At 42.9% G+C, this 25307-nt stretch overlaps 1 protein-coding gene across 2 annotated transcripts; it reads right to left on the minus strand.

Annotated features, from left to right (window-relative positions):
• Positions 1 to 6890: 6890 nt before the first annotated feature.
• LOC142656328 (gamma-crystallin M1-1) lies at positions 6891 to 9764 on the minus strand. 2 transcript variants are annotated; one of them, XM_075831225.1, is made up of 3 exons: positions 9756 to 9764; positions 7726 to 7968; positions 6891 to 7172 (listed from the first exon to the last, which is right to left on the minus strand). In XM_075831225.1, exons 1-3 carry the CDS (start codon positions 9762 to 9764, stop codon positions 6891 to 6893), a joined length of 534 nt encoding a protein of 177 aa, XP_075687340.1. The 2 variants fall into 2 exon arrangements, with proteins under 2 accessions (XP_075687340.1, XP_075687339.1); XM_075831224.1 differs by lacking the exon at positions 9756 to 9764 and adding an exon at positions 8199 to 8207.
• Between the last annotated feature and the right edge of the window lie 15543 nt (positions 9765 to 25307).

Consider the following 25307-nt stretch of genomic DNA (forward strand, 5'->3'; position numbering starts at 1 on the left):
ACCCACAGCAGGGCTCAGAAGGGAGGGAGCGCCTTTTGGATTTTGGAGCGCAGATTTTCCTTTATTGGTTTTTAGTGCCATGTCGGGTTTGCAACGCCCCGGAGAGACCAAAACAGTGGAAACCCCCAAAAGTGACCCCATTTTAGAAACTACACCCCACAAGGAATTTTTCTAGGGGTATAGTGAGCATTTTGACCCCACAGGATCTTTTTTAGAGATAAGGTGACCAAAAAACAACGATTTTGGCACTTTCAATTCTTGATTTCTTACAGCGTTCACCGTGCGCATTAAATTACATTTTACTTTATTCTGCCGGTTGGTACGATTACGGCGATACCATATGTGTATAGTTTTTTTTAAAGTTTTGCAGCGTTTGCACAATAAAATGACGTTTCTATAAAATAATTTATTTTCTGGGACACGCTATTCTCAGCCGTAACTTTTTATTTTTTCGGCAAAAAAGCTGTGGGAGGTCTTGTTTTTTGCGGGAAGGGTTGTAGTTTTTATTGGTACGATTTTGGGGTAAATGCGACTTTTTGATCACTTTTTATTCTATATCTTGGGAGGGGTGGTGACCAAGAAATAGCGATGCTGACATAGTTTTCCGTTTATTTTGTTTGCGGCGTTCACTGTGCAGAAAAATTAACATTATAGTTTCATAGTTTGGATCGTTACGAACACGGTGATGCCAAATATGTGTACTTTTTTTTTAACGTTTTCATTTTTTCCCTATAATAAATGACTTATTATAGGAAAAAAATAACTTATTTTTACACTTTTATAAAACATTTTATTAACTTTTTTTTACTTTTTACACTTTATATTTTTGTTTATTAACTTTTCTTTTACTTTTTACACTTTATTTTTTTGACCTGCAGCTCTGATCGCTGCTAGAATACATTACACTACCTAGGTAGTGTAACGTATTCCAACTGTCAATGTGACGTCACAGAGGCTGATCCTCATAGGCTGACATACATGGCAGACCTTGGGGCCGTTGTCTGGCCCCCCGGTGCCATCACAAGCATCAGAAGCCCCCACGATTGCATGGGGGCTGCTGATGCGCTACAAACCCGCTACATGCGGAGATCGCAATCGAGCCCCGCATGTAACGGGTTAATTGCCGAAATCAGCGGCGATGAGCCGCTGATCGGCAACACTGGAGTGTCAGCTGTCAGGGACAGCTGATCTCCAAGTTCCCGATGCACACTGTCGCCGACAGTGTGCCATCGGGAACGACACAGTGACTTCCTGTCACTCTGACAGGAAGCCTATCAGGACCAGCCGAAGGTTGGTCCTGATGGGCTTCTGTCCATGGCAGACCCGGAAGCCATTGTTTGGCTTCCGTTTGCCATAGTAACTATCGGCAAACCCCGCGATTTCGGACCGCGGTCTGCCGATATGTTAGAAACCCCCAAAATTCGGCGATTGCACCTGATCGCCGAATTTAAGAGGTTAATTTGCTGAAACCAGCGGCAAAGGACCGCTGGTCGGCAAGAGTGGAGTGTCAGCTGTCGGCGACAGCTGACCTCCCGGTTCCCGGTGCACACTGTCGCCGACTCTGCAACAGTCGAAATGTGGTCTCTACAGTGATAAATCACGTTTCACAATCTGGCAGTCTGATGAACGAAACAGGGTTTGGTGGATGCCAATTGAATGTAACCTACCGCAATGCATAGTGTCTGCTGTAAAATAATAGTTTGGGGTTGCTTCTCAGGGTTTTCAACTAGGCACCTTATTATTTTTAACGTAACTTAGTTGAATCTCTCAGATTGTTTGGGCATAGATGTTAAAGCCTAGCACAACTTGAGATAGGGTTAGGTTTGGCATCAGTAGTATTCTCCTCTTCTCTAAATAAAGTAATAGAAGGTGGTGGATTAGCTCAATGTAACTAGCTAAAGGCTTAGTTTACTTTTTGTTTTTAAATTGCATTCAGCCTATATGTGAGGAATGCACAGAAAACGTCCATAGCTTTTAATTATCTATCATAAGGCAAAAGAATGTCCATTTGGCATATATGGTCAATTTAGCTTTTCAACACAAAAAAAAACCATATACGGCGTGGTATACATTTGTTTTACAGTCAGATTCAATGGAAGAAGTATGCAACTATATGGCATAAAGTGGCATATGTTGGAACATATTTTTGGAGCATGTGTCAGGTGATTTTCCCAGCATATGCACGTAATGCAAAAATGAGATATGAGGCGAGGCTAAGGCATGGCCAATTCTAGCTTTTCTGCTGCCTGAGACGAAAATTTAAATGGCGCCCCCCCATCCGTAAAAAAATCATAAGAAATCCAAATAGCCAACCTCTATTGAATAATTCACACTGGTAAATTAAAACCCAAAAATTAAAACTATGTAAAAAAAATAAAAATATTCATACTGCTAACTTCTTTTTTTGATAGGTACCTCTGGACCGTTTGGACTAAGTCGTAGATTCATTGGACTAGATCAATGAGCTACATTTTTTTTTTTTATAAAATGGTGAAAGAGGGTTGCATGAGGAAGTTTTTATTTCAATAAAAACTGTTTTCTTATGTCTCTGTGCTTATTCTAATACTTTATTAGTGCCTTAGTAATGGCCACTGTTTGATTGACAACGTTCCATTACTAAGGCAGGGCTTAATATTAGCCAGTGAAAAGGCTAGCACTAACATCCCATTATTACCCAGATACACATCGCCACCATGGGTACCGGGAAGATCCGGGTAGGATCCAGTACCCGACCATCTGTAGCGATTGGCGGCCACTGGGGCGGCCGCAGGCTGGTATTATCAGGCTGGGAAGGTACAAAAACCGTGGCCCTTCCCAACCTGGTAATTATAGCCTGCTTCTGCTTTATTGCATTTGGCTGGTTATGAAAAATGGGGGGACACCTTGTCATTTTTTTTAATAATTATTTATTTAAAAAAAAAAATTATGTGGGTCCCCCCCCCCCGTTTTTCATAACCAGCCAGATACAATAAAGCACCCACAGCCTAGTATTACCAGAGTGGGAAGGCACATGGTTTTTGTCCCTTCCCAGCCTGATAATACCACCTTGTGGCCGCCCCAGTACCTGACTCAGTATCACTGCAGATGGTCGGGTGTTGAATCATAGCCGGAACTTCCCGGTACCCCTGGTGGCGGTGGGTAACGGGGTATTAATGGGGGGTTAGTGTTAGCCTTTTTACTGGCTAATGTTAAGCCCTTCCTTAGTAATGGATGTCGTCAAACAGTCAACTGCCATTATTAAGGTGGTAATAAGGTACTTAAAAAACCACAGAGGCATAAAAAAATTTGTTTTATGGAAATAAAAACTCCCTCGCACAACCCTCTTTGACCATTTTATTTTTTTTAAATAAATGAATAAAGCATAAATCATTGAAGATGTTCAACGAATCTTCGACGTAGTCCAAACCCTCCGGGGGAATCTGCAAAACAAAGATTAGCAATATGATAAAATAAAAAAAATACTTATACTCACCCACAGCAGTCTTCTGTCTTCTTTCTTCTCCCCTGTGCCACAATAGAAACTAGACGTCAATGAATTCTAATTTCTATTGTTGCACATAGATATTAATAATTCTGGCACATCAGGGAGGTCCTGTGCACCAAAAAAAGCTAACGCAGGGACTCCTAATAAAAATGATAACACCTTCCCTTTAAAGGGTAACTAAACTCTTAAAAAACTTCTGAGATGTCATAGTGACATGTCAAAAGTTTTGGTCGGTGAGGGTCTGAGCACTGAGACCTCACCGATTGATAAATCGAAGTGGCAGAAGTGCTCGGGAGATTATATTGCAAGGAGGCCTGAGCGTCTGACTTTCTGAGGGTTTTATAGGGAAGGATTATCATGCGCTCAGCCTCCTGCCCCCACTAATTTAAAAGTGATTGGACGACGCTGGGGGGAATTATATTGCAAGGGGGGGATCTGAGCATCTTGCTGACAGCAGAGGACTCTTTGGGGAAGAATAATCCCCCGATAGAGCCCTCAGTAGTTACTATACTGCAAGGGGGCCTGTCTGAGTATCTAATTAACTGCTGAAGGCTCTATAGGGGGAAATTATTCCCTGACAGAGCCCTCTGCATTCTGTCATATCCCCGCCCCATTTGCACTATAGTAACTACTGGGGGCTCTATGGGGGCATTATTCTCCCCCACAGAGCCCTCTGCTGTCAGCAAGATGCTTAGACCACCCATTGCATTATTAACCTCCCCCACCTCCTGTCGGCCGATCACTTTTAAATTAGTGGGGGCAGGAGGCTGAGTAAAGTAAGCAGCCCTCTGTCACCCTCAGCTTTTAAATTACAGGCCTCTCTGCTCCTCTTGCTGACCTGCTTCTGCTCCTCTCTGGTGGTGTGTGCTGCGTGTAGCGTCAGAGAGGAGGAGTGTTCTAGCAGACGTGCACCTATTCTGCTGCATGTCTGGTAGATAAGTGCTGCCTTGCCCTGCCCCACGCAGCGCCCCCTCTGCCCCCCCACAGAATATGTCATAAATATCAAAAAGATGCGGTACCCGCACCTATCTCTAGAACGGGGCCCCCTAATCCCCATTCTAGCTTTTTTTGCTCACGCTGACTCCCGGCCACTACCTGATTACATGGTCGGGACATAGTCAGGAGTTAAGCTACACTCTTTCCGTAACTCCCATAGTAGTGAATGGCAGTTACGGAAGCAGCGTAGCATGCGAGCTCCACTGTTTCCATAATTACTATTCAGTTCTATGGGAGTTACGGAAACAGTGTAGCTTAGTGAGTTACGCTGTTTCCGTAATGCCCGACCATGTAATTAGCAAGTGGCTGGGGGGCAGCGTGAGCACAAAAGACTAAAAAGGGGTTTAGGGGACCCAGTTCTAGAGATAGGTGCGGGTCCCAGAGGTGTCATAAATCTGACATTTATGGGAAAACCCCCTTAAAGGAACAGTGTCATCGCAAATAATTTTTTTATATGTTAAAGATGTTAGTGCTTTAATAAAAACGTTTATATTCATTTGTGTGTTTGTGTTTTACTTTTTCTTATTTTTACACTTTTTCTTCCCTATGGGGGCTGCCATTTTTTGTTCCATTTCTGTGTGTGTCGATTAACGACACACACAGACATGGAATACGGCAGCCACAGTCCCATAGGGACTGCGAACGGCTCCCGTCCCATTGACTGCCGTGTACGGCGTCTGTGTGGGAACTGCGCATGCGCCGCTCCCACACAGTCCTATTCGAAATTGGCACCGTCCGGCGCCATTTTCCTGTGGACCGGAAGTCGCGGCCGGACAGTAATATTACTACTTCCGGTCGCGGCTTCCGGACTTGTGCACATGGAACAGCGGCAGCAAACGGAGCGGACGGGCCGGAGGGAGCCGCGGCGGCAGGAGCAGGTAAGAGATTTCAATGTATGTTAGTGTTTGTGTGTGTTTACTACTGTATGTAAACCTACTACACTGTGGGTTACCTCAAAAAATGGCGACACACAGTGTAGGAGGTTAAACCTTTCAAACCCCTCGTTTATCCCGGCACTAGCCAGGATAAAGGAGGGGGGGATGCTGAGAGCTCACTAGAGCGAGGGCTTTTAACCCAATGTTGCAATGCTGCAATTTTGGGAACAGCCCCATCTAGTGACCAAAAATGGGTAATATTATAAATTAGAAATAATTGATAATATTTCCTGGCTCGTGCCAAAAAAAATAAAAAAATTTGAACAATGTTTAATCACCCACACACTAAATGTTTAATTTTTAAAAAAAAAACATGTTTTTCTGGCAACACATTCCCTTTAATAAATCCATTGCATCTTACTTCATCGGGGCAGATAGCTAAGACTGGCGTATAATAAGCCAGTTTTAGTAAATCAGCCCTAAAATGTCCCAAGATTACTCAAACAGTCTTCTGAGAATAGAATGTGTTTAAAAGTCTAAAAAAAACATATACATTTTTTTTGCAGCATTCCACATACTAGATTGTGTTGACTATTGTAGTTGTAAGCACACAGAAATGTCACTTTCTGAGGTGAACTTTTTTGATCAGTTGGAGCACTGCATTGTAGGTCAGAAACACTAGTCTCAATGATGAAGCAGAATAGGACATTGCCGATTGTATAGAAAGAGTCACTTATGTGGAGTATTGTCTTGTATTCTATTCTGTTCATATTCGTTCTGTTCTTTTGGTGTTATTGCCTAAAGGCTATGTAAACCTTTGAATGGCATTTTTTAAATAAACAGGTCAATTAGTGTGATTGGTGCAACTTTATAATTAGTTTTTATTAAAAATTATTTTTACTATTTGAGATACAACTGCACTGTATTCCCTATACAGAGTAAATGTATCGTTGGCTAAATCCTGCCGCAGTACTGACGGGTTCAGTGAAAGCAGGTCCTGCATGTCTCTGACATGCAGGATCTACCAGTTATCCATCATATCATAACTTAGATGTGATAAATTACAGGTGGATCCTGCAGACACGCAGGACACGCTGACACTGAACCCGTCAGGTCCGCGGGACTGACAAATTGGTCTTAGCGAACGATACAGCTGCTCTGTATAGAGAATACAGAGCAGCTGTTTCTCAAAAAGTAAAAATAATTTTTAATAAAAACTATTTATAAAGTTTCTCCAAACACACTGACTGACCTTATTATTAAAAAAATCATTTCAAAGGTGTACATAACCTTTAAGGTTTTAACTACCGGAAAACATGTTAATATCAGTGACCAACTTGCTTTATTCAGCAGAAATCAGACTTTTACTTTCTAATTGTTGGTTCATTTTGTTAACCATTTACATAAATATTCCCCAAAATATCCCTCTACTTTAATTCAGATAACATAGTACTGAATTAATTCTTAGTAACATATAGATCACTATAATAGCAGTTTTTCATACTTTTATTATGTTAGGAGCATATGTGGAACTTTTAATAAAGTTCTAACACACGTCGGAAAGAGCCAATCTTGGCAGTTAAGGAGCCCCAGTCAGTAAACTTCTTGTATTCACCGGGTCTTAGCAAGTACTGTTTGCCTCTGTAGTTAGGAAGTTCATAGAAAATCCAATGGCCATCCAATACATTACAAGAATGGATTTCATGGGAGCAGAAACGATCATACACATTTGGACAATCTTCCATAAATTCCATCATTTCTCCTTTGCAGTCATCTCTTTCATAAACTTTAATTTTATGAATGCCAGTTCCCAAATGCTGCGAAGGCAAAGAGCAATGAAATTAATATGATTATTTACATACACCATTGGTACAAAACATTGCAGTTAAGAATATTTTTGTATCAATTACATTTGTGCAAAATTAATAATAAATAGTTTCAAAAGTCTGTACTTAAATGTACATATTACAGAGATATTCTCCCCTTGAAGCATTGCTTATAAAGTAGAATATTTCTATTATATGGTACCTTACAGGTACGTGGAGGGCCAACAGCTCAGTAGTAGAGTGCCACAAGAACTCTGTGTCACTCACTACAGGTCCCATGCACAATACTCTGTCATGTATATGACACATTATGCAGGGGACACATTAACCTTATAAATGATGCAGTATACAGTATTAATAAAACTTGAAGATTACATTTTATTAGCGATATACATCATACTGTATAGAAGCATAAAAGTAGTACAATATAAGTTAATACATTTTTTAATGTTCATTTTTGTTAAGTTATCAAGAAAAATATTTTGTTAATACATCCAATTATAAAACAGCAAATAAAGTGGAAATCATTTAGTATGTAACTCACTTCTGAGATTAATCGGCAAGATCTGATGGAGTCATTGAGTCCTTGCCACTGCTGATAATCAGGATACTCTCCCCTCTTCAGGAAATATTGGTGCCCCATGTAATTGGGGCGTTCGTACAGCATCCAGCAGCCATTCTCCACTCGGACAGAATTACAAGCATTGAAGTGAGGTTGCAGTTCAGGATTATCACTGCTGCACTCATAGGAACGACCCTGGAAGTTCCTATCCTCATAAAATTTTATCTAAAATTAAAATAATTTACAATCATGTTTTTTTACATAAATATTATATATAATGATACGGTAACTCAACATTGCTTGAATTACCGGTAGTTAGTTATATTGTAATTGTGGGTTATTTAAAATTAACATCAAAATCACAGATAGGTTATGAAATACTTTGCCTTGTCGTAATGTACCCAACCTGTTCATACAAACAGGTACTATATTAGTCATATCAGTGCTGCGAATACCTTTCCCATTGTACAGTCGTTGCTTGATATAACTCCTCAGATGTGTGGCTAGAAAGGAAGCATTTATATTTGTTAGCGCCTGTGCTGTATCTGCAGAAAATGAGAACAAAAGGCAGTTTGTTTCTGTTTAGTAAGATGATTTACTCTTCTGTCTTTCTCTCTAATGCAGCTTTCACTGGACTGTCAGATCCACTAAATGTTTAGTCAACTTGACATTACATTTGGCACCATGCCATCAGAAACATTGGCAAAAGCTCTATTGGAAATGAGACAGAGATTCTTCCCTGGACTTAACATACATTGAAATAGAGATTGGTTAACCCTTTAAAAGTAATGTCTCAAGTAAGTGATTGGTAAATGTATATTTACCTATGTAGTCTTATGGGCCCAGAGAATGAATCTGTGCACACGTACCAAAGATTACATATAGTCAAGGAAACTTCATGATGTTTTATCAAAGATCCTAGTAGACTTTTTACATTGTCTGTGGATTAACATGCATTTTAAAATATTGTACCATTACAAATAATGGAATAGAATCCTGATCCACATACAGACCAATCTAGCCCTATCCCTTACTGCAGTTGACCTTCAATGCACAGAAATGTTGCTTATTTCACTGACGGAATAAGCCTACGACGGAGACAATTGGTAAATTAATTCCTCACGTTTGAAAATTACTTCAAATTGCCACAATAAACCCTATAGCCTGAAGTCGGGAGTGAATATTTCCATATAAATTATGAATTGAATGGGCATTGGTTGTGTTGCCTCATATAACAAGGAATAGCAGTATCAGAACTCCCTAATATATTTTTATTAATTGTTAAATTATACTTTTAATTGCCCAGCTATCCTGTCAGCGGAGTAGAAGGGTCTGTTTATGTATATATATAGATATATATATATATATATATATATACACTACCGTTCAAAAGTTTGGGGTCACCCAGACAATTTTGCGTTTTCCATGAAAACTCACACTTATATTTATCAAATGAGTTGCAAAATGACTAGAAAATATAGTCAAGACATTGACAAGGTTAGAAATAATGATTTTTATTTCAAATAATAATTTTCTCCTTCAAACTTTGCTTTCCTTAAAGAATGCTCCATTTGCAGCAATTACAGCATTGCAGACCTTTGGCATTCTAGCTGTTAATTTGGTGAGGTAATCGGGAGAAATTTCACCTCATGCTTCCAGAAGCCCCTCCCACAAGTTGGATTGGCTTGATGGGCACTTCTTGCGTACCATTCGGTCAAGCTGCTCCCACAACAGCTCTATGGGGTTGAGATCTGGTGACTGTGCTGGCCACTCCATTACAGATAGTATACAAGCTGCCTGCTTCTTCCCTAAATAGTTCTTGCTTAATTTGGAGGTGTGCTTTGGGTCATTGTCCTGTTGTAGGATGAAATTGGCTCCAATCAAGCGCTGTCCACAGGGTATGGCATGGTGTTGCAAAATGGAGTGATAGCCTTCCTTATTCAAAATCCCTTTTACCTTGTACAAATCTCCCACTTTACCAGCACCAAAGCAACCCCAGACCATCACATTACCTGCACCATTCTTGACAGATGGCGTCAGGCACTCTTCCAGCATCTTTTCAGTTGTTCTGCATCTCACATATGTTCTTCTGTGTGATCCAAACACCTCAAACATCGATTCGTCTGTCCATAACACGTTTTTCCAATCTTCCTCTGTCCAATATCTGTGTGCTCTTGCCCATATTAACCCCTTAGTGTCTAAGCCTGTTTTGGCCTTCAGGACCAGCCCCATTTTTGCAAATCTGACATGTGTCACTTTATGTGGTAATAACTCCAGAATGCTTTTACCTATCCAAGCGATTCTGGGATTGTTTTCTCGTGACATGTTGTACTTTATGATACTGAAAAAATTTTGTCGTTAAATTCAATATTTATTTGTAAGAAACGCCAAGATTTAGAGAAAATTAGCAAAAATTAGCATTTTTCTAAATTTTAATGTATTTACTTGTAAAACAGATAGTAATACCACACAAAATACTTACTAGTTTATATTTCCCATATGTCTACTTTATGTTTGCGTCGTTTTTTGAACATTCTTTTATTTTTCTGGGACGTTACGAGGCTTAGAACTTTAGCAGCAATTTCTCATATTTTTAAGAAAATTTCAAAAGGCTATTTTTTCAGGGACCAGTTCAGTTCTGGAGTGGCTTCGAGGGCCTTATATATTAGAAAGTCCTCAGAAGTCACCCCATTTTGAAAACTGCACCCATCAAAGTATTCAAAACAGCATTCAGAAAGTGTTTTAGCCCTTTAGGCGTTTCACAGGAATTAAAGCAAAGTAGAGGTGAAATTTACAAATTTAATTTTTTTCTTCAAAAATTCATTTCTAATAAATTTTTTATGTACCGCAGAAGGTTTTACCCAAGAAATGCAACTCAATATTTATTGCCCAGATTCTGCAGTTTTTAGAAATATCCCACATGTGGCCCTAGTATGCTAATGGACTGAAACACAGGCCTCAGAAGCAAAGGAGCACCTAGTGGATTTTGGGCCTCCTTTTTTTAGAATATATTTTAGGTACCATGTCAGGTTTGAGGAGGTCTTGTGCTGCCAAAACAGTGGAAACCCCCCAAAAGTGACCCCATTTTGGAAACTATACCCCTCAATGAATTTATCTATGGGTATAGTTAGCATTTTGAACCCACAGTTTTTTTGCTAAATTTATTTGAATTAGTATGTGAAGGTGAAAATCTACTTTTTTTGTGAAAAAACGTAGAAATTTTAAATTTTTACAAGGAATAAAGTAGAAAAAACACCCCAACATATGTAAAACAATTTCTTCCGATTATAGCAATACCCCATATGTGGTAACAAACTGCTGTTTGGACCCACAGCAGGCCTCAGAAGAGAAGGAGCACCATTTGGATTTTGGATTTCTGATTTTGTTGGAATAGTTTTCAGTGCCGTGTCGCGTTTGCAATGCACTGGAGGGATGAAAACCATGGAAACCCCCCAATAGTGACCCCATTTTGGAAGCTACACCCCTCAGGGCATTTTTCTAGGGGTAAAGTTAGCATTTTGACCCCACAGTTGTTTTGCTGAATTCATTGGAATTAGTCTGTAAAGGTAAAAATCTACTTTTTTTCTGAAAAAAGGTAGCCATTTTTAATTTTACAAGGAATAAAGGAGAAAAAGCACCGCAACATTTGTAAAACAATTTCTCCTGATTACGTAAATACCCCATATGTGGTAATAAACTGCTGTTTGGACCCACACCGGGGCTTAGAAGGGAAGGAGCGCTATTTGGCTTTTGGAGCTCAAATTTAGCTGGAATAGTTTTTGGGTGTCATGTCGAATTTGCAAAGCCCCTGAGAGACCGAAACAGTGGAAGCCCCCCAAAAGTAACCCCATTTGGGAAACTACACCACTTAAGGAATCTATCTAGGGGTATAGTGAGCATTTAGGCCCCACACGTCTTTTGCAGAATTTATTAGAATTAGGGCGTGAAAATTAATATCAACATTATTTCCACTAAAATGTTGATTTTTTTCAATTTCACAAAGGATAAAGGAGAAAATGCACCCCAACATTTGTAAAGAAATTTCTCCCAAGTACGGCTATACCCCACATGTGGTCATAAAAGTTTTTTCATTCGAAAGTAATTAACCCTTTACGAACTGATTCATGTTTTGCTTTTTCGTTTTTCCTCCCCGCTTTCCGAGAGCCACTACTTTTTTATTTTTCTGTCAATAGAGTGGTGTGAGGGCATATGTTTTGCGGCACGAGCCGTAGTTTTTATTGGTACCATTTTGGGGTACATGAGATTTTGTTGATCACTTTTTATTCAATTTTTCGGCAAGCCAGGTGACCAAAAACCATCAATTCTGACAATGATTTTTATTTATTTTTGACGGCGTTTACCCTGGGCTATAAATGACTATTATACTTTATTCTGCGGGTTGGTACAATTACAGCGATACCATATGTATATACGTTTTTTTATGTTTTGCAGCGTTTGCGCAATAAAATAACTTATTTAGAAAATAATTTATTTTCTGTGTCACCATATTCTGAGAGCCGTAACTTTTTTATTTTTCAGTCAAAAAAGCTGTGTAAGGGCTTGTTTTTTTGCGGGACGGGTTGTAGTTTTTATCGGTACTATTTTGGCGTACATGCGACTTTTTGATCACTTTTTATTGTATATTTTGGGAGGGGTGGTGACCAAAAAATAGTGATTCTGGCATTGTTTTTCGTTTATTTTTTTTGCGGTGTTTACCGTGCGGGAAAAATAATATTATAGTTTTATAGTTGGGGTCGTTACGAACGCGGTGATACCAAATATGTGTACTGTTTTTTTACGTATTCATTTTTTTTCCTATAATAAAAGATAATAGGAAAAAAAGCAGTTCATGTTTATATCACTTATAACTTTTATTTTTACACTTTTTTTAAAACATTTTTATCCTTTTTTTTACTTTTTTCACTTGTCCCACTAGAGGACACTTAGACTTGCAGCTCTGATCGCTGCTGGAATACATTACACTACACACGTAGTGTAATGCATTCCAACTGTCATTGTGACGTGACAGTCACACTGACAGGAAGCCTACGACGACCACCCTCGGGGTGGTCCTCATAGGCTTCTGTACATGGCAACCCGGAAGCCATTGTCTGGCGTCTGGTTGCCATGGGTACCATCGCCAGCCCCCGTGATTTCACATGGGGGCTGCCGATCGGCGCTAAAGACCTTAATTGTGGCGTTCAAAATCGAGCGCCGCAATTAAGGGGTTAACTGCCGATATCAGCAGCGACAGGCCGCTGATCGGCAATGGGGAGAGCAGGGCTGACACCCTGCACAGTTAACCGCCACTTGCGGTGTAGCGCCGCGCGGCGGTTAACTGTCAAAGCACTGACGTAACTGTACGTCAAGGTGCGCGAACTTACTGCTCACCTTGACGTACAGTTACGTCATGGTGCGTTAAGGGGTTAATCTTTCCCTTTTATTAGCCAGTCTCAGATATGGCTCTTTCTTTGCCACTCTGCCCTGAAGGCCAGCATCCCGGAGTCGCCTCTTCACTGTAGACATTGACACTGGCGTTTTGCAGGTACTATTTACTGAAGCTGCCAGTTGAGGACCTGTGAGGCGTCTATTTCTCAAACTAGAGACTCTAATGTACTTGTCTTGTTGCTCAGTTGTGCAGCGTGGCCTCCCACTTCTCTTTCTACTCTGGTTAGAGCCTGTGTGTGCTGTCCTCTGAAGGGAGTAGTACACACCGTAGTAGGAAATCTTCAGTTTCTTGGCAATTTCTCGAATGGAATAGCCTTCATTTCTAAGAACAAGAATAGACTGTCGAGTTTCACATGAAAGCTCTATTTTTCTAACCATTTTGGAAGTTTAATCGAACCCACAAATGTAATGCTCCAGATTCTCAACTAGCTCAAAGGAAGGTCAGTTTTATAGCTCCTCAAACAGCAAAACTGTTTACAGCGGTGCTAACATAATTGCACAAGGGTTTTCAAGTGTTTTCTAATCAACCATTAGCCTTCTAACACAGTTAGCAAACACAATGTACCATTAGAACACTGGAGTGATGGTTGCTGGAAATGGGCCTCTATACACCTATGTAGATATTGCATTTAAAACCAGATGTTTGCAGCTAGAATAGTCATTTAGCACATTAACAATGTATAGAGTGTATTTCTGATTAATTTAATATTATCTTCATTGAAAAAAACTGTGCTTTTCTTTCAAAAATAAGGACATTTCTAAGTGACCCTAAACATTTGAACGATAGTATATATATATATATATATATATATATATATATATATATATAGTAATAGCCTATTTTCTGTGCCTGATGATTTGTGTCAGAAAAATGATTTTATCCCTGCTCTTTACACATATAGAGATGCAGGTCCTATGTCAGCATTCTAGAAAGGAGGAGAGGAGTAGAGGGTGGTTTTGGTAGGGGAAAATCTCTTCAGCACACAGCACATTGTGCGAATGGGCATTCATTAAACTATAAGTACATATGCAGAGGGGGTAATTAAAGATATGTAATATTATATAATTTATTTACACTATTGGCATATGCCTCTGTGTATTATGCAACATTTAAGATGAAATTTGCAGTAAGGTGAGATTGTGCATTAAATTAGACATCTTGGACCCCACTACGAAGACATGGTAGGTCTGTGCCTATACATAAAAGAGGTGGAGAGGTACAGTATATATGTTGAACATATATTCTTTTATTGATAATAGCTCATAACTGTGACTTAATTTAAAGACACGTACATATTTGCAAAAATATTGTTGGAATTAAAATGGGGACAAGTTAATAAATACCCTGACATTCAGCACCAAATATTTTGGATGTTCAAGGTTCATTGCATATTTCCACCATCATAGAGCTGTCACAGTTGATGTTGATGAAGTTTTACAGGGGCAACAATAAATAATTTTTAGACATCAGGTGAAATAGTGAGCAGCTTCCGCCTAAAACTTGACTAGCTAGAAAGAAAAGCAAGGTTGCCGCTATCCGGGAATTACTAGACAGTCCATAAAAATAGGAGACTTTTGGCCAGTGTACATAATGAAAAAGAACTGAATCTAGGATTTCAAGAAGAAACAGTACAGGAAGTTGGGTACCTAGAAACCGAGCATTCATTGGAATTTTCTTATATCAGAGGATAACTTGGGTGATCAGGTTTTGTGCAAGCTTGTGGAGTCCTGCCATTAAAGCAAAAAGGGACAAACCAAATACCCAAAAATTTAGAAATTCAAATCAATATTTGAATATTTTACATTTCACTTTAGGTTTTATCCTGATAATATAATTTATCTTGATAAATAATGGATCAAAGTAGAAAAGAATGCAAAATAGAACACACACACACACACACACACACACACACACACACACACACACACACACACACACACACACACGTGTGGCTTAGTAGAAAAGGGGCATGGCTTAGGACGCGCCAAATTACGCAAACATTTTGGCACAAAAAAGTGTTTTAAAGTAAGCCAAACAAATGGTGGTTTAAAATGAGACAAAAGTGTCTAAAGATGCGCCAAATTTATAATCCAGTAGGCGTCACATATTATAAATTTGGCGCATCTATTCTTGTTCTAATCTGTCTGAATTTAAGACACTATTAGTAAACCTGCCCCTTTTTTTGTGTTGAAGGTGTACGCATAAGAACTGCTACATTAACCTTATATAATTAAATACAGTATATTACTAAAAAGTAGCAAGGGTATTAATGTGCTGTTGTCTTTTTAAGCCCCTATTAAATGGCATTTCTCTTTAAACTGTTCTAGAAATGATTTCAGGACAATGGCTGCTTGTGAATGCATTCAGCTAAGTAATAACACAGGCATGTCACGAGATCCACATGATACTGTAACAAAGCAAGTTAACAAAAACTCGTAACTGAATACATCCACGGTACAGCAGACAAAAGCTTTTAATCTATGACACTGTAGCCAGTTGGAATCATAGTGGAAGCACACGGGTCAACATGCTCAGAGATTTTCAGAGAAATGTTAATAATTTTATGTTCATCTCAGTGTTTGCTCTATACTCTAACGGCAATAATAGCTGTTGCAGAGACTTTTATCACAGTTTGTTTTTTTTATGTTAGTCAATACACCACTATTTTACTTGTGAGCTTTGTGGTTTAGTCAGTTGAGTCGGTTGTACATAAAAGCAGTAAACATTTTACATGTATGCTCCTACTTTGTCACACCACTATTGTTTGCTATCCTACAAATTTGGATGCTACCAAAGTAATGCATTGACCTTGTACTGTACTGTGCAAAAACAAAACACATAAGAAAAAAGTTATGCTAAAATTAATTCTTCAAACAGATTTTTCTTTTCACTTAATACTGTTTATCACAAAAGTAATTGAGACAAAGTTACTGTTATGGTTTGGTATCGACACAAAATTTTACTTTATTATTTATCCTCCCTCTTTTTCGTTTTATCTTATATGTCCACCAAAATCAAACTATCTACTGTTAAACTATACTTTTACATTGTAATTGGGGCTGCCATAACATCTCTAGTTACAGGGGAAATTAGTCCTGTTACAGTGACAATTGTCACTATTGGGGCTGTCATAGACTTGGGGGTATTCACATGTGCCGTATTTTGTTGCAGTTCTTGCTGTCACTGGCAGCAGTGATCAGTCATGTGACCACCACGACCAATGGAGGCAGAGGCATTTTTGGTAAGAGGGATAGCAAAATTATTTAAAAAAAAGTGTGGTTTGTTTCTACTTAGTAGCAGTTAAAGGGTTATTATCGTTACAGCAAGTGAAGCTTGTCTAGTAATGAATAATGAAACCTTATGGTTTTCAAGGCTCAAAAACATACACATTAGGGGCCTAGGTGTGGCCACTGAGGATCCAGCTGTTGCTGCGCACATAATTTTCTTCTCACTGTTTTGGTTGTGGAGGTCATCATAGAGCAAATTCATAGAGTTCTCTGATCTAAACCATCAGAATCTGGTCCTCCCAAATACGTCATATGTGGGCATCTGAACTACGTCCACACAGCCGCACGTCTCAAAAAAAGCCAGAAAATCATATCAAAGTCCATATAAAGAATGAAGCTGATCTAATGGCCTCCCCATTTGCAAAACAAATGGACACCCTCTACAACAGATGACTATATCCCTTTGGTCTGGTGCACCTCCTGAAGTTGCTTCCGTGGGCACCCAGGCAAAATGGAGGTTAACCAAAGCCAAAAATATGATAGAAGACTAGAGATTAATGAAACAATTTGGCATGAATCAAATTCAGTCCGAATATCCAAAAATGTCTGATTTGATGAAATCTTAAGCTTTTTGTGTTCGCTGCGCATCAATCGTTGCCAACTGGCCACCATTTTACAGATTAGAAAAAGGATCACATGGGGGCATGGCTATAGTAAATGACAGCACAGCGTGATCTCGATGTGCTGTAAGTCCCACACAAACGTTACCGAAGTGTCGGGATTGTGAATAGACATCGTGTCCTGGCTGGAAGCGATGTCTATTCACTCTCAAGACACTTCAGTAAAGTTAATGTGTGAGTAAGTGACAGCAAATCGTGATCTCGCAAGATCACGATGTCTGAGTACATGAATTGAGAGACGTGTATGACGCTAATTGGTCAGCGTCATACACTTCTCTTTACAACGCCCACTTGGTCAAAAAGTAAAAACACGCCCAGTTATCTATTAAGAAAGTCATTAGCATAAATCTAAAGTAGGTCATAACTTGGTCAAAATTGATCGTTTTTCGAAATAAAAACCACTGCTGTTATCTACATTACAGCGCCGATCACATTATGTAGGAGATAGGGCATGTAGCGTCCATGGCCGCGGGGCGTCGGGTTTACTCACCTCCCGACGCCAGCAGCCATGGATCTGTGAGCGCTGGTCCCCATCTCCTTCCTAGGAGACGCCAGCGCTCACTTCCGCTCCGTTCGGCTGTGTCCCGTAGGGTGCGCACGCTCGTGCCCGGCCTTAAAGGGCCAGCGCTCGCAAATAGGAGGAAGTCATCATCATCAACTAGTTTTCCCAGTCTGTCTTGCAAATGGTCCCTTAGTGTTTCACGTTCCTGCTGTGACCCGTGCCTTGTTCCCCGTTCCTGTTTCCCGTGCTGTTCCTTAGTATCAAGTCGTGCCACGTCCTGTGTCATCTGCCACGTCCGGAGGTATCCGCCACGTCCTGTGTCATCTGCCACGTCCGGAGGAATCCGCCACGTCCTGTGTCATCTGCCTCATCCGGAGGAATCCGCCACGTCCTATGTCATCTGCCACGTCCGGAGGAATCCGCCACGTCCTGTGTCATCTGCCACGTCCGGAGGAATCCGCCACGTTCTGTGTCATCTGCCACGTCTGGAGGAATCCGCCACGTCTGATGCAACTTACGGCTCCTTTGTCATCCGCCACGTTTGGCACTGTCTGCTGCATCCATCTCCATCTGTGCCAGAGCTGCGGCCACCATCTGGACTATCCAGGTACCCTTGTGCGGGACATTGTATTTCTGGGGTTTCCGGTTGTTTGGCCAGCTGCCTCCCCGCTACGGTGGTACGGCCTAGTGGGTCCACTACCCGCTTCGTGACAGTACGCTCAGGCCATGGACCCCGCTGATCAACCTGAGACTTTGAAGACACAAGCCATGGTGATCGAGATGGAGGATCTCCAGTCACGGCAAGACCAGCTCCTCCTGTCGGTGAACGCCATAGCCCATCGGATGCTTGCTCCAACCACAGTCGTCACCGCACCCGTTCCTGCGGTTCCTCCTGCTACAATTCCTCAATGTACCGGTGCCAACCCCCTGTGTTTCTACCTCCACGCTATGACGGAGATCCGAGGTCCTGCAGGGGATTTTTGAATCAGTGCCTGATCCATTTCAGACTAGATGCCGGGTCCTTCTGTTCGGATGAAGTCAGGATCGCCTTAATCTTCTCTCTCCTTACTGGCAAAGCCCTGGCAGGGGCTAATCCTCTGTGGGAACATCAGGGACCAGAGAACCGGGACTTGCAGTGCTTCTTGCGGACCTTCCGCTCGATGTTTGAGGAACCTGGGAGAGTTTCTTCGGCTGCTGCATCCTTGCTGATCCTACACCGGGGAGACCTCTACGTGGGCGAGTATGCCATCCAGTTCCGTATCCTGGCTGCTGAATTGACCTGGAACAATGAGGCTTTGGTGGCTACCTTCTGGCAGGGACTATCTTCAGGGATCAAGGATGAGCTGGCTGCTCGCGATCTGCCATCTACCCTGGACGATCTTATCCTACTCGCCTCCCGGGTTGACATGAGGGTCCGGGAGCGTTCCCAAGAGGTTCTCCGGGAGAGAGTACTTCCTAGGCTGGATTCTACTTTCCAGCAATCCTCCTCAGTCGTCCCACCAGAGAATCCGATGCAGAGTAATTATGTCAAATTGTCTACCCAGGAGAAACAACGCAGACGCACTTCTGGACTTTGTCTGTATTGCGGCCTCAGATGCCATATTGTGCGTCTGTTTCCCCAGAGGCCAGAGAGACCCCATTGCCTAGGATTGGTTGGAGAGACAACCCTAGGTGGAGCATTCTGTTCCAAGTTGACTATTCCTGTGACCCTAGTATCAGCGACAGGACGCATCAAGTTTCTGCCTATCTTGACTCTGGCTCTGCTGCTAACTTCATCCAGAAACAGCTAGTGGATCATCTTCAGTTGCCCACAGTTCCCCTGTTGCCTCAGTTAATGGACTGCCTCTGCCTGATCCCATCGTTTCAAAAACCAAGCCGTTGAAGCTCCAAGTTGGAGTCCCGCATTTTTAATTAATTTCTTTCCTTGTTTTGCCCAAGGCCATCAATCCTGTTCTGCTGGGTCTGCCTTGGCTTCGACTACATGCCCCAGTCCTGGACTGGAATCCTGGAGAGGTTCTCCAATGGGGCACCAAGTGCCATGGTCGTTGTCTGTTGCAGATCCATCCTGTCAAGCCTCCTCTGCCTCCCCAATTTGCTCAGTATGCAGATGTTTTCAGCAAAAGGGAGGCTGAGACACTACCTCCACATCGGACCTATGACTGCCCCATTGAACTGGTTCCTAATGCCTCTCTCCCCCGTGGACGGGTATATCCTCTCTCCTTGCCTTAGTCTCTATCCATGTCGGCCTATATCAAGGAGAATCTGGAGAGGGGTTTCATATGAAAGTCTTCCTCCCCAGCCGGGGCTGGATTCTTCTTCGTTAAAAAGAAGGACGGATCCCTTCGTCCCTGCATTGACTACCGGGGCCTCAACCTGATCACAGTCAAGAACAAATACCCGTTGCCACTCATTTCTGAGCTGTTTGATCGCATACGAGGAACCAAAAATTTTTCTAAGCTAGACCTGCGAGGGGCTCACAATCTAGTACGGATTCGCCGGGGTGATGAATGGAAAACAGCATTAAACACCCGTGACGGCCACTACGAATACCTAGTAATGCCCTTCGGACTGTGTAACGCTCCCGCAGTGTTTCAGGAGTTCGTTAACGATATCTTCAGGGATCTACTCTATGTCTGTGTTGTTGTTTATCTCGATGATATTTTGATTTTCTCCCCAGATCCGACGACTCATCGGAGGCATGTCCGTCAGGTTCTACTACGATTGAGGGAGAATCATTGATACGCCAAGCTGAAGAAGTGCGTCTTTGAAAGGAATTCTCTGCCCTTCCTGGGCTACATCATCTCGGATCAAGGCCTCAAGATTGATCCTGAGAAAGTGAAGGCTGTCCTGGAGTGGCCACGTCCTCAAGGCTTAAGGGCCATACAGCGGTTCCTGGGATTCGCCAATTTCTACCGGCAGTTTATTCCTAACTTCTCTTCTCTGACAGCTCCCATCTTTACCATTACCAAGAAAGGTGTGAACGCCAAAGTGTGGACTCCAGAGGCAGAGTCCGCATTTAATAGCCTCAAGAAAGCCTTCACTTCAGCCTCGATCCTCCATCATCCTGACGTATCTCGGCAGTTCTCTCTAGAAGTGTACGCTTCCTCTGTTGGTGCAGGTGCACTTCTGTTCCAGAGGAGCTAAAAAGGAAAGGCAGTAGTATCTGGCTACTACTCAAGACTGTTTTCTTCTGCTGAGCGCAATTACTCCATTGGAGATCGGGAGCTACTGGCCATCAAATTGGCCCTGGAGGAGTGGAGACATCTTCTAGAGGGCGCTGCTCACCCCATCCTGATCTTCACCGACCACAAGAACCTTACCTACCTTCAGTCTGCACAACGACTGAATCCCCGTCAAGCCAGGTGGTCGCTGTTTCTTCACCCGTTTCCAGTTTGTGCTCCACTACCGTCCCGCGGACAAGAATGTGAGGGCCGATGCCCTGTCCAAATCATTTGAGACGGAAGACACGGTGGAGTCCCTTCAGACTATCATAGACCCGTCCTGCATTGTCACTGCTAATACTCTGCAGGTAAGAGACATCTCTCCTGGGAGGAATTTTGTTTGGTTGGCAGACAGCAGAAGAATTCTCAGCTGGGGACATAGTTCTAAACTTGCTGGGCACGCTGGTGTCCGTAAAACCCGAGACCTGATTGCTCGTCACTTCTGTTGGCCCACGCTACCTAAAGATGTTCTGGACTTTGTCTCTTCTTGCACGGTGTGTGCCTCTAACAAAGTTACTCACTCTAAGCCTGCCGGCCTGCTTCAACCTCTACCTGTACACAGTGCCCCTTGGCAGCACATTGCGATGGACTTTGTCACTGACCTTCCCCCCTCAGCAGGATGCAACACTGTCTGGGTGGTGGTGGACCGGTTCCCTAAGATGGCTCATTTTATCCCACTGACCGGCCTACCTTCTGCTCCTCGTCTGGCGAGTCTCTTCATTCTACACATCTTTCGCTTGCATGGCTTGCCTCTACACATCGTGTCAGATCGGGGTGTTCAGTTTACCTCTAAATTCTGGAGAGCCTTCTGTAAACTCCTGGATGTGAGTTTGGACTTTTCCTCAGCCTATCACCCCCAGTCCAATGGGCAAGTTGAAAGGATCAATCAGATCATGGAAAATTATCTCCGCCACTTCATCTCTTCACAGCACGATAACTGGGTAAAGCTTCTTCCATAGGCCGAGTTTTCATACAACAACCACACAAGTGAGTCCACCACTTCCACTCCGTTTCACATTCGCTTGAGGTTGCCTTCATACAAGTTTGCTCCCAGGTTCCTTGGTTCTTTCGAGATCCTGCAACAAATCAACCCTGTCTCCTATAAGCTGCGGCTGCCTCCTACCCTCAGAATCCCTAACTCCTTCCATGTGTCCCTCCTGAAACCAGTGGTCCTGAACCGCTACAGCAAGACTTCTAGTTCCACAGTTGCTCCCAGCGGTCCTTCTGATGTATTCGAGGTAAAAGAGATCCTGGACTGCAAAAGGGTAGGAGGAAGGACTTTCTATTTGGTGGACTGGAGAGGGTTTTGTCCTGAAGAGAGGTCCTGGAAGCCAGAGGAGAACCTCAGTGCTCCTGCTCTTATTAAAAAGTAAGAGGGGGGATACTGTAGCGTCCATGGCCGCGGGCCGTCGGGTTTACTCACCTCCCGACGCCCGCAGCCATGGATCTGTGAGCGCTGGTCCCCATCTCCTTCCTAGGAGACGCCAGCGCTCACTTCCGCTCCGTTCGGCTGTTTCCCGTAGGGTGCACGCGCAAGCTCGTGTCCGGCCTTAAAGGGCCAGCGCGCGCAAATAGGAAGTCATCATCATCATCAACTGCCACGATTTCCTGGTCCCTTAGTGTTCCCCGTTCCTGCTGTGACCCGTGCCTTGTTCCCCGTTCCTGTTTCCCGTGCTGTTCCTTAGTATAAACTCGTGCCACGTCCTGTGTCATCTGCCACGTCCGGAGGAATCCGCCACGTCCTGTGTCATCTGCTTAGTCCGGAGAAATCCGCCACGTCCTGTGTCATCTGCCACGTCCGGAGGAAGCCGTCATGTCCTGTGTCATATGCCACGTCCGGCGGAATCCGCCACGTTCTGTGTCATCTGCCACGTCCGGAGGAATCCGCCACGTCTGGTGCAACTTGCGGCTCCAGTGTCATCTGTCACATTTGGCTCTGTCTGCTGCATCAATCTCCATCTGTGCCAGAGCTGCGGCCACCGTCTGGACTATCCAGGTACCCTTGTGCGGGACATTGTATTTCTGGGGTTTCCTGTTGTTTGGCTAGCTGCCTCCCCGCTACGGCGGTATGGCCTAGTGGGTCCACTACCCGCTTCGTGACAGGGCACTTATAATGTGGTTACAGAGCCTCTTTAAGGCAGCAATTCCCTGGATCTCCGGACACCATCAGACAATCGCCTGTAACGTCGCTCACTCACTCCTCTTTGTTTGTAATGTTGAAAGGAAACCAGGAACTCTGGGTGTGTCCCATGAGCTGTCTATCAGCAGGTTCCTGCACCCACAGCCTTCACAACAACGCTCTCAAGACGTTCTGCTTCCTGAGCCTGTTATGGTATTGTTGTTAAGCTGCAAGGTCGTCTTGAGAATACTACAACAGAGGACTTGCATGACGCTGTAACGGCCATATTCAATAAGTTATTAGACTACCCTGCAGATAGGTCCATAGAACTGCTCGGCAGGTCAAAGATCACAAGACTCCTATTGTCCTAGAGACGTTGCGCTTGGCATCAGGGCCCAGACTCACATGCTGCTAGATGGGCTGGAAACTCCTACCATTATGGCCACCCATTCTATATAATTTTGCTCAAACGTGGCTACCAGGGGTGTATATAAAGGCTCATGGGCCCCGATGCAAAAGTTTTTCTTGGGCCCCCAAACTTCTCATGGCTGACGGCCCGCAGCTTTCAGCTGCATCTCTGGGTCTCCTAAGTGACCCAACAATGCAGCACTACCAGCCAGGGGAAATAGCCCCAATACAAATACCCCCCCAAAAAATGTGTGTGCGTGTATGTACATGTATGTTTAGGAGACAGCATATCTATAGCACTCTGACCCTATAGCTATGGATAGGATCAGATACAGTGGCTTAGCAGACAGTATCACACATGATAGGATTAGATATAGGGCCCAGATCACTGACATTGCGGCTCCAGCGCTGGACCCAGGAAAGGTAAGTATAAGAATTGTTTTGTTTTTTTATGTGTTACTGATTATTTTTGTGTGTTTGTGTTTTTCTACAGGTTTGGTTGTTGGACTTTGTCGAATTCGAGGACAACTTTGATGATGGTGTTTTTTTTATACTCAATAAAATGGATAACGAGGGTTGTGTGTGGGATAGTTATTTAAATTAAATATTTTTTCTATGTCTTTGTATTTTTCTAAACTTTATTACTACTGCCTTAGTAATGGCTGCTGGCTGATTGACAACATCCATTACTAAGGCAGGGCTTAATGTTCGACATGAAGAGGCTAACACTAACGCCCATTATTACCCAAGTACCCACCGCCACCAGGGGTACCAGGAAGAGTCGAGTACGATCCTGTACCCGACCATCTGTAGCGATGGTCGGGCACTGGGGCGGCTATGCTTCTTTTAGTATGTTCGATATGTCATTTACAGGTTTTCTATTAGGGATATAGTGATCGTCAACTTGACTTTTAACGCTTTAAATACACAGTGGCAAGAAACTTTAACTTGACTTTTTAAATGGCTTCCAATGGCTTAAGCATACCTCCCAACTTTCAAGTATCACAAAGAGGGACAATTTTTTTAAGCCACACCTCTAATCCCACCCAATCCCCGCCCATACACACCCGATGCAGCTCACACAGTATCATGCTCCCATAGTGTCTCCCACACAGTATAATACCAAATAGCTGGCCCTACACAGTATAATGCCCTTTAGCTGCCACCATACAGTATAATGCCCCCATAGCTGCCACCATACAGTATAAAGCCAACACAGAAGGCCCCAAACAGTATAATGCCCACACATATTCTCCCATGCAGTATAATGCCCATACAGATGCCCCCATGCAGTATAATGCCCAAACTAATTTCCCCATAAAGCATAATGCCCCCATAGCTTCCCCCATATAGCATAATGCCCCCATAGCTGCCCCATACAGTATAATGCCCCCTTAGCTGCCCCTAGTTCCAGTGCCCTTGTAGATAGTGACAGTGCCCATGTAGGTAGTGCCACATTATATTGCCCTCGTGCTGCCACCATACAGTATTGCCCTCTTGCTGCCAACACAAATGCTCCCATACAGTAGAATGTCCACATAGCTTCTCCCATGCTGTATAACGCCCACACAGACGCCTACATGCAGTATAATGGCCAAACAAATTCCCCCATACAGCATAATGCCCCATAGCTGCCCCATGCAGCATAATGCCCCCATAGCTGCCCCATACAGTAAAATGCCCATACAGATGCCCCATACAGTATAATGCCCTCATAGCTGCCCTATACAGTATGAAGCCCCATAGCTGCCCCCATACAGCGTACAGCCCCCCTACAGCATAATGCCCCAATAGCCTCCAGATACAGTATAATGACCCATAGCTGCTCCATACAGTATAATACCCCAAAAGCTGCCCCTAGTGCCATTGCCCATATATAAAGTGCCAGTGCCCTCTTGATAGGGCCACAGTGCCCATGTAGATAGTGCCCCTATAGAGTGCCACAGTTTCCATGTTGA

Source organism: Rhinoderma darwinii, chromosome 6, assembly GCF_050947455.1.
Source record: "Rhinoderma darwinii isolate aRhiDar2 chromosome 6, aRhiDar2.hap1, whole genome shotgun sequence".
Classification (NCBI taxonomy): Eukaryota; Metazoa; Chordata; class Amphibia; order Anura; family Rhinodermatidae; genus Rhinoderma; species Rhinoderma darwinii.